Raw genomic sequence first — 10,464 nt, 5'->3', positions numbered from 1 at the left:
ATGACGGAGATGGTAAGTTGTTTGTCTAATATATCAACAACAGAATTACACTGATTTAACTAGCTTATTACCTAAATCCTGGTGATGGGCATTAAGGAGGGCACGTATTGCATGAAGCACTGGTTGTGGTGCATAAACAATGAATCTTGGAACACTGAAAAAATAAGATTAAATTTTTTAAAAACCCAAGAAACTTTTGAAGTGCATTTGGGAAGAGTCCTAGAAGAAAGAATTTTTTTTTTTAACTCAGGAGTGAGTAAAGTCATTTGTTGACATTTTAAGAGACAGGACTTCAAGTGGGGATTAGATTGATTCAATATTGAACCAAATAGAGAATGCACAGTGCTGCCTTCTTCTCTCTCTCTTTCTCTCTACAGATCCATGCACAAGACATCCCTGCCCTGCTAAATCTTACTGTGTCTTTGACGAACAAAAATACTTCTGTTATTGCATAGATGGATATGTTTCGAGCACAGGAGAAAGAAATTTCACACATCGGAACGTCACTTGCAGAGGTGATTCTGGGCTTGTAGAAAGAGTGGCATTACTGCAAGAGTATGCAAATCTTGGAAGGGAAGCTGGCCATAGGATTCTCAGAGGGGAAAGGCTTCAGTGTCCTGCCTGAGGGTCATGTCCCTTTACTCTGTAGCATCATTCATGTGAGAGATGGGTAAGAATTTGAGGTCCAGGTGAAATCGACTTGTGTTCCATCTCAACTCTAAGTAGCTGTGCGACTTTTGGGGAAATTGCTTGAATCCTCCATCTCAAGTGTATGGCCTGTAAAATAGGAGTAATCATCCTACCTTCTGCAGATCAGAGAACTTAGGTCAGAGGAATATGTGTTTGTTTAAAGGAGTCAATCCCAAAATTAATGAAATGCCCAGTTTAAAAAATAAGTCCTCCTATGCATCCAATGTCATGCTGGGCATTTTCCTTATTTAAACCACACTCCAACTCCCCATGACATGGATGTCTCTCTTTTTTTTTTTTAAGATTTTATTTATTTATTTGACAGACAGAGATCACAAGTAGGCAGAGAGGCAGGCAGAGAGAGAGAGAGGAAGGGAAGCAGGACTTTGGGATCGTGATCTGAGCGAAAGCAGAGGCTTTAACCCACCGAACCACCCAGACACCCCATGGATGTCTCTTTTAAGATGGAAGTTAGCAAACTTTTTCTGTACAGGGCTATCTAGTAAATATTTCAGGCTTTGCAAGCCATATGGTCTCTATTGCAACTATTCAGCCCTGTCTCTATAATGTAACTGTAGCCACAGACATAAATGAATGGATGTGGCTGTGTACCAATAAAACTTTATTTACAAAAACAGGCAGTGGGCCAGCCCAGGGCCACAGTTTGCAACCGTGGCCTAAGTAATGAGAATACTTGCTATCCCCCCAAATTCCCCAATACTTACAGTAGGATATAGTCATATTTATTTGAAAAGGAAAATAATTTGTTTTGCTGAGTTTATCTCAATATATTTTCTAGTGGAATAGTTTCTAATAGAAATCTAACAGAAGCCACTTATGGGAGTCACACAAGTACTTTTAAATTTTCTGGTAGCTACATTTAAAATGTAAAAACAGGAAATTAATTTTAATAATACACATTTTTTAAATTTTATTTTATTTCTTCAGTGTTCCAAGATTCATTGTTTATGCACCACACCCAGTGCTCCATGCAATGCTTGCCCTCCCTAATACCCACAACCAGGCTCACCCATCCCCCCACTCCCCTCCCTTCCCAAACCCTCAGTTTGTTTCTCAGAGTCCATAGTCTCTCATGGTTCATCTCCCCCTCTGATTTTCCCCAATTTATTTTTCCTTTCCTTCCCCTAGTGTCCCTGAAGTTATTCCCTTTGCTCCAGAAGCAAGTGAAACCATATGATAATTGACTTTCTCTACTTGACTTATTTCACTCAGCATAATCTCCTCCAGTCCCATCCATGTTGACAGAGAAGTTGAGTATTCATCCTTTCTGATGGAGGCATAATATTCCATTGTATATATGGACCATATCTTCTAGTAATATACTTTAACTCAGCATATCAAAAGTACCATTTCAAGCTGTAATAAATATAAAAAGCACTAATGAGACCATTTATGTATTTTTTTCATATTGTCTTTGGTTTCCAGAATGCATTTTATGCTTACAGTACATTTCAGTTCAGACTAGCCATAGCCTCAGGTGGCTGGTGGTTCCTGTTTTGGACAATGGACTTCTTGGACCTGACTCTCAGTTGTTGTGACATTTTTTAAAACTCCAGCTCTTTACATTTTGGAATCCAGAATGAGATGGAAGTAAAACTCTTGATTTACAATCATTTTCTCTCAGGAATTCATAGATACCTCTTCCTTATTTTTAATATCTAACATTCTCAATTTGAATCTTGTTTTCTTTATAATAACTGTTTTTTCCCTCTTTCTGGTAGCCTGTAAGATTTCCTCTTTTTCCTTAGAGGTAGGACATCTCATTTTATTTTTAGTATATTTTTATATATTTTTTCTTACATAGATACATATACATATACCTAATATCAATATAGAGATTTTATTCTCTTCTCCCTTACAAAATCTCTTCTTGGGGTTATCTTTTTCAGTATTCTTTTTTTTTTTTTCAGTGTTCCAAGATTCATTGTTTATGCGCCACACCCAGTGCTCCATGCAATCCGTGCCCTCCTTAATACTCACCACCAGGCTCAGCATATTCTAGCTTCTGTTGATCTAAAAGTTGTTCCTTTTCACTGTAGGGAAATAGTTGATTGGATTGCATTTCTTCTTGTCATCTTGACAAAATTCCTTTTGGGTGGGTACTGGCCTTCTTGGATATCTCCTTCCTCTTTACTTTTCCCTCTAAATCCTAGAAGAGTTCCTCAACTTTCTTTTCCTGACTAATAATTTGGCCTTTTGCATATTCATTCTGTTACTGAACATTGTCATTAAAATTTCAGAAACCACAGCTTTAATTTCTCAGAAACTTTTTTGGTTATTGTTCTTTTATCGTGCCATTTCCATAACAGCTTCTTCTTTCTTTTAGTTGTTACAAGATACTTGTTGAGATGAAGAGCTTTGTTAAAGGCAAAGACAGTTGTTAGATATAGCACATGTATCAACACACAATATACATAAGCAAAATTTTAAAAACAAAATATGAAAATATCTAAGATTAAACCTCTCTGTAGCTACACAATATTATTTATTTGGTATGATTCCTACTCATCTTTTCAAATCAACACACAAAGTCATCACTTACATAAGTATTAGTCAACTTCAGTGTTATTACCTCTTTTTGTGTCTCAGACAAAAGATTGAAATATTCCATGATAACAGACTGTTCCTATAATATATTGTTACCCATGACATGAAATCCTAATAACAATGAAAAATATATGTAATATACATAATAATATAATATAGTAATAATATCTTCATGCATTTTCTATATAATAATTAATATAGTTATAATATTAAAATATGAAATATTTGATAATAATTAAAAGCCAAATCATTTGCCTTAATTAAAATGTAAAATGAGAACTAGGAAGAGAAAGGCTGGTTTTTTTGTTGTTGTTTTAATACTAAAAAAAAATTTACCTCCAGTCATAGAGAGGTATAATCAACATATAGTTCCATATAAGTTTAAATTGTAGAATAACTTGAAGAAAGCCTATTCTTTTATTATCAAACAAATGAATTCTTGAATCTTCTTGGAGATCCTTTCCAAGGATTTTAAGTTCTCTCCTGTTTCCTGTATTAACTGTGTACTTTAGTCCAGATTTTCCTAGAAAACAGAACCTGAGGCACAACATGTATCCAGATTTTAAGGGGTTGTGTGTGCAATCTTAAGCCAGCAAGGGTGAGGAAGGAAGAGGACATGAAACAGGGAAGAAAGGAAAGCAAATTAAAGATGGTGCATCCCTTTGCTGGGTGCTGCCATGTAAGACAATGCGGATGGTGGTGTGGCCATGCAAGACTTTCCAGAAAGGCCACTTATAACTGTTTCTTGGGACAGGACAGACTCTTGGCAGGAGGATAAAGGGAGAAAGAGAGAGAGGCCAGCTCCTTCTCATCTTGTCTCTCTCCTTGGCCAAGCTTTGCCTCACCAGACTTTTCCTGACTTCTGGGTTGATCTGACTGTCTGGGGAAACCAGATCCTATATCCCACAGCAGATCAGTTCATCTGAGTCCAGGTGGGAGATCCCAGAGCCTCCATGTGTATGATGAGATCAGATCTGGGGCTGGAGCTGCTATGATGCCCACCACACCAGGGGAACCTCATCTGGGGGAGGTCAAGTCAATCTGCACTATCAGGAGACAAGGCACCTGAGGTAATCTCAGGGAGTTGTGAGTAGGCAAAGATAATGTTGGTTATAAACTGGGTCAAATATAATTCACTGTCATTGCTTCCTGTCTTGCTTTTCCTTCAAGCTGTAACATTCTAGTGTGTATGTGTGTGTGTGTGTGTGTGTGTGTGTATATGTGTGTATACATATATCTCACTACATCTTCTTTATCCATTCATCTATCAATGCACATCTGGGCTCTTTCCACAGTTTGGCTATTGTGGACATTGCTACTATGAACAATAGGGTGCAGGTGCCCCTTCAGATCCCTACATTTGTAACTTTGGGGTAAATACCCAGAAGTGCAATTGATGGGTCATAAAGTAGCTCTATTTTTAACTTCTTGAGGAACCTCCATATTGTTTCCCAGAGTGGCTGTACCAGCTTGCATTCCCACTAACAGTGTAAGAGGTTTCCCTTTTCTCCACATCATCGCCAACATTTGTTGTTTCCTAACTTGTTAATTTTAGCCATTCTGACTGGTATGAGGTGGTACCTCATTGTGGTTTTATTTGTATTTCCCTGATGGCAAGGGGTGTGGAGCATGTTTTCATCTGTCTGTTGACCATTTGTATGTCTCCTTCAGAGAAATGGCTGTTTATGTCTTCTGCCCATTTCTTGACTGGACTATTTGGTTTTTTTTTGTGTTGAGTTTCATAAGTTCCCTACAGATCTTAGATACAAATCCTTTATCTGATCTGATGTCATTTGCAAATATCTTTTCCCATTCCATAGGTTGCCTTTTAGTTTTGTTGACTGTTTCTTTGCCATGCAGGACCTTTTATCTTGATGAAGTCCTGAAAGTTCATTTTTCCTTTGGTCTCCTTGCCTTTGGAGACATCTCTAGCAAGAAGTTGTTGTGGTTGAGGTCAAAGACATTGATACCTATGTTCTCCTCTAGGATCTTTATGGATTCTTCTTTTTTAAAGAATTATTTATTTATTGACAGAGAGATCACAAGTAGGTAGAGAGGCAGGCAGAGAGAGATGGGGAAACAGGCTCCCTGCTGAGCAGAGAGCCCGATGTGGGCCTCGATCCCAGGACCCTGAGATCATGACCTGAGCTGAAGGCAGAGGCTTAACCCACTGAGCCACCCAGGCACCCCCTCTTTTTTTTAAAGAATCATTTCTTTATTTGAGAAATCACAAGTAGGTAGAAAGGCAGGCAGAGAGAGATGGATTTTGATGGATTCTTATCTCACATTTAGGTCTTTCATCCATTTTGAGTTTATCTTTGATATATGGTGTAAGAGAATGATTCAGTTTCATTCTGAATGTGGCTGTCCAATTTTCCCAACACCATTTGTTGAAAAGACTGTCCTTTTTCCATTGGATATTCTTTCCTGCTTTGTTAAAAATTTGTTGACCATAGAGTTGAGGGTCCATTTCTGGGGTCTTTATTCTGTGCCATCAATCTGTGTCTGTTTTTGTGTCAGTACCATACTGTATTGATGATTACATCTTTGTAACATAATTTGAAGTCAGGTGTCATGATGCCACCTGCTTTGGTTTTCTTTTCCAACATTCCTCTGGCTATTCAGAGCCTTTGTCCCATACAAATTTTAGGATTGTTTATTCCAGCTCTGTGAAAAATGTCAATGGCATTTTGATAGAAATTGCATTGAATATTTATAATATTTTGGGTACCATAGATATTTTAACAATATTTATTCTTCCATTCTATCAGCATGCAATGTTTTCCCATTGCTTTGTGTTTTTGTCAATTTCTTTAATAAGTGTTCCATGGTTTTTTTGGGTTTTTTTTAAAGATTTTATTCATTTATCAGATAGAGATTACAAGTAGGCAGAGAGAGGGGGGGAAGCAGGCTCCCCGCCAAGCAGAGAGCCCGATGCAGGGCTCGATCCCAGAACCCTGGGATCATGACCCGAGCCGAAGGCAGAGGCTTTAACCCACTGAGCCCCCCAGGCGCCCCAGTGTTCCATGGTTTTTAGAGTACAGAACCTTTACCTCTTTGGTTAGGATTATTCCTAGATATCTTATGGTATTCGGTGCAATTGTAAATGGGATTGATTCCCTTTTAAAGATTTTATTTACTCATTTGTCAGAGAGAAAGAGCATAAGCAGGGGGAGCAAGAGGCAGAGGGAGAAGTAAACTCCCCACTGAGCAGGGAGCCTGATCCGGGACTCAGTCCCAGGTCTCTCGAATCATGACCTGACATGAAGGCAGAAGCTTAACCAACTGAGCCACCCATGCATCCCAATGGGATTGAGTCTTTAATTTCTTTTTCATCTGTCTCATTGTTAGTGTATAGAAATGCTACTAATTTCTGCGCATTTATTTTGTATCCTGCCACATTCCTGAATCACTCTGTGAGTTCTAGCAATTTTGGGATGGAGTCTTTTGGGTTTTCCACATAGAGTATCATGTCATCTGTGAAGAGTGAGACTTTGAGTTCTTCTTTGCCCATTTGAATGCTTTTTATTTCTTTTTGTTATCTGATTGCTGAGGCTGGGACTTCTAGTACTATGCTGAACAACAGTGGTGCGAGCGAACATCCTTGTCATGTTACCGACCTTAAGGGAAAGGCTCTCAGTGTTTCCTCACTGAGAATGATATTCACTGTGGGCTTTTCATAGATGGCTTTTATGACATTGAGTTATGTTTCCTCTATCCCTACACTGTGGAGAGTTTCAATTAAGAAAGGATGCTGGATTTTGTCAAATGCTTTTTCTGCATCAGTTGAGAGAATCATATGGATTTTGTTCTTTCTTTTATTAATGAGATGTATCATGTATCATGTTGATTGATTTGCAAATGTTGAACCATGCTTGCATCCCAGTAATAAATCCCACTTAGTCTTGGTGATTCATCCTTTAAATATACTGTGGAATCCTATTGGCTAATATCTTGGTGAGTATTTTTGGCGTTCATGTTCATCAGGGATATTGGTCTGTAATTCTCCTTTGTCTTTGTCTAGTTTGGGGCTCAGAGTAATGCTGACTTCATAGAAAGAGTTTGGAAGTTTTCCTTCCATTTCTATTTTTTGAAACAGCTTCCAAAGAATAGGTATTAGTTCTTCTTTAAATGTTTGGTAGACTACATCAAAAACTAATTATGTATTTTATGGTGACTAACATATTTATGGTGACTAACAATAAAAAAATTAAAAATTATAAAATGTTTGGTAGAATTCTCCCGAGAAGCCATCTGGCCCTGGATTCTTGTTTGTTGGATGATCTTTAATTACTGCTTCAGGTTCTTTGCTGGTTATGGATCTGTTCAGATTTTCTATTTCTTCCTGTTTCAGTTTTGTTTTTGTTTTTTTAGATTTATTTATTTATTTATTTATTTGACAGACACAGATCACAAGTAGGCAGAGAGGCAGGCAGAAAGAGATAAAGGAAGGGAAGCAGGCTCCCTGCTGAGCAGAGATCCCAGGACCCTGGGATCACGACCTGAGCCGAAGGCAGAGGCTTTATCCCACTGAGCCACCCAGGAGCCCCTGTTTCAGTTTCATAAATTTCCAGGAATGCATCCATTTCTTTCTGATTGCCTAATTGGTACAGAATTGCTCAGAATTGCTCATAATACATTTTTAAAATTGTTTGTATTTCCTGGTACTGGTCATGATCTCTCCTCTTTCATTCATGATTTTACTAATTTGGGTCCTTTCTCTTTTCTTTTGGATAAGTCTGGCAAGGGTTTTTTTCATCTTATTAATTCTTTCAAAGAAGAAGCTGCTGGTTTCATTGATCTATTGTTTTGGTTTCTACTTCATTGATTTCTGTTCTTATCTTTATTATTTCTCCTCTCCTACTTGGTTTAGGCTTTATTTGTTGTTCTTCCTCCAGCTCCTTTAGGTGTAAGGTTAACGTGTATATTTGAGACTATTCTCCAAAATTTTGAGAACTTTTCAAGAAAGGCTTGTACTGCTATGTACTTCCTTCTTATGACTGTGTTTGCTATATCCCAAAGGTTTTGAAGAGTTGTGTTTTCATTTTCATTTGTTTCCATGAATTTTTAAAATTCTTTAGTTTTCTGGTCAACCCATTCATTCTTCAGGATGCTATTTAACCTCCAATTATTTGAGTTCCTTAGAAATTTCCTGTTGTTGTTGAGTTCAAGTTTCAAAACTGTGGCCTGAAAATATGCAGGGAATAATCCCAATCTTTTGGTACTGGTTGAGACCTAATTTGTGACCCAGTATGTGATCTATTCTGAAGAAAGCTCCGTATGTACTTGAGAAGAATATGTATTCTTTGTTTTAGGATGGAATATTCTGTATATATCTGTGAAGTCCATCTAGCCAGTGTGTCCTTGAAAGCTCTTGTTTCCTTTTTCTAAATTTTATTTTTTTCAGTGTTCCAAGATTCACTGTTTATGCACCACACCCAGTGCTCTATGCAATATGTGCCCTCCTTAATATCCACCACCAGGCTCACCTATCCCCTTAACCTCCTCCCTTCCAAGGGTTTGTTTCTCAGAGTCCACAGTCTCTCATAGTTCATCTCCCCCTCTGGTTTCCCCCAATTCACTTTTCCTTTCCTTCTCCTAATGTCCTTGTTATTCCTTATGCTCCAGAAATAAGTGAAACCATATGATAATTGACTTTCTCTGCTTGACTTATTTCACTCAGCATAATCTCCTCCAGTCCTGTCCATCTTGATAGGAAAGTTGGGTATTCATCCTTTCTGATGAAGGCATAATATTCCATTGTATATATGAACCATATTTTTTTTAATTTATTCTGAAGGGCATCTTGGCTCTTTCCACAGTTTGGCAACTGTGGCCATTGCTGCTATGAACATTGGGGTACAGATGGCCCTTCTTTTCACTACATCTGTATCTTTGGGGTAAATACTCAGTAGTGCAGTTGCAGGGTCATAGGGTAGCTCTATTTTTAATTTCTTAAGGAATCTCCAGACTGTTTTCCAAACTGGCTGCAGCAACTTGCATTCCCACCAACAGTGTAAGAGTGTTCCCCTTTCTCCACATCATCTCCAACACTTGTTTCTTGTCTTGTTTCCTTTTTTTAAAGATTTTTATTTAATTATTTGACATTGCTGTGAGGGGGTTTTGAAGTCCCCTACTCTTATTGTACTGTTATCAATGTATTTCTTTAATTTGGTTATTAATTGGTTGATATAATTGGCTGCTCCCAAGTTAGGGACATAAATATTTACAATTATAAATAGGTCTTCTTGTTGTATAGACACATTAACTATGGTATAAAGTCCCTCTTCATCCCTTACTACAGTCTTGGTTTAAAATCTACTTTGAGGGGTTCCTGGGTGGCTCAGTTGGTTAAGCGACTGCCTTCGGCTCAGGTCATGATCCTGGAGTCCCAGGATCGAGTCCCGCATCGGGCTCCCTGCTTGGCAGGGAGTCTGCTTCTCCCGCTGACCTCTCTCCTCTCATGCTCTCTCTCTCTCTCTCTCTCAAATAAATAAATAAAATCTTTTAAAAAATAAAAAATAAAAATAAAATAAAATAAAATAAAATCTACTTTGATATGAGGATTGCTAACTCAGCTTTCTTTTGAAATCCATTAGCATTATAAATGGTTTTCCACTTCCTTACTTTCAGTCTGGAGGTGTCCTTAGGTCTAAAATGAGTCTCTTGTAGACAGCATGTGGATGGGTCTTGCTTTTTTTAATCCAATCTGATACTCTGTGTCTTTTGATTAGAGCATATAGCCCATTTATTTTCAGAGAGACTACTGAAAGATATGAACGTAGTGCCATTGTATTACCTGTAAGTGCCTGTTTCTGTAAATTGTCTCTGTTCAATGTCACTCCTGGGCTATCTCTTTGCTTACAGGATCCCCTTAATATTTCTTGCCGGGCTAGCCTAGTAGTCACATATTCATTTAATTTGTCTGTCCTGCAAGCTCTTTATCTCTCCTTCCATTCTGAATGAAAGCCTTGTTGTATAAAGTATTCTTGGCTGTATGTTCTTCTCATTTAGTACGCTAAATATATCATGCCAGCTCTTTCTGGCATGCCAGGTTTCTGTGGATAATTCCTTTTTTTTTTTTAAAGTTATGTTGTTAGTCACCATACAGTACATCAATAGTTTTTGATGTAGTGTTTCATGATTCATTCTTTGCATATAACACCCAGTGCTCAATGCACTACTGCGTATTTACCCCAAAGATAC

The 10,464-nt window shown here is 37.9% G+C and overlaps 1 protein-coding gene across 1 annotated transcript in view; it reads left to right on the top strand.

The window, feature by feature from the left end:
* Nucleotides 1-10,464, top strand: part of LOC308354301 (putative adhesion G protein-coupled receptor E4P) — a gene marked incomplete at both ends in the record, with an annotated part of 51,339 nt that continues 40,875 nt past the window's right edge. The window contains one exon of the mRNA XM_080821629.1: nucleotides 1-12. Within this exon, the coding sequence (XP_080677755.1) occupies nucleotides 1-12 (12 nt within the window). The remainder of the gene's footprint in view (nucleotides 13-10,464) is intronic.

Source organism: Martes martes (genome assembly GCF_963455335.1).
Source record: "Martes martes genome assembly, chromosome: 1".
Lineage (NCBI taxonomy): Eukaryota > Metazoa > Chordata > Mammalia > Carnivora > Mustelidae > Martes > Martes martes.
The sequence above is the reverse complement of the archived record's forward strand: the minus strand, read 5'-3'. Positions and strand labels throughout refer to the sequence as shown.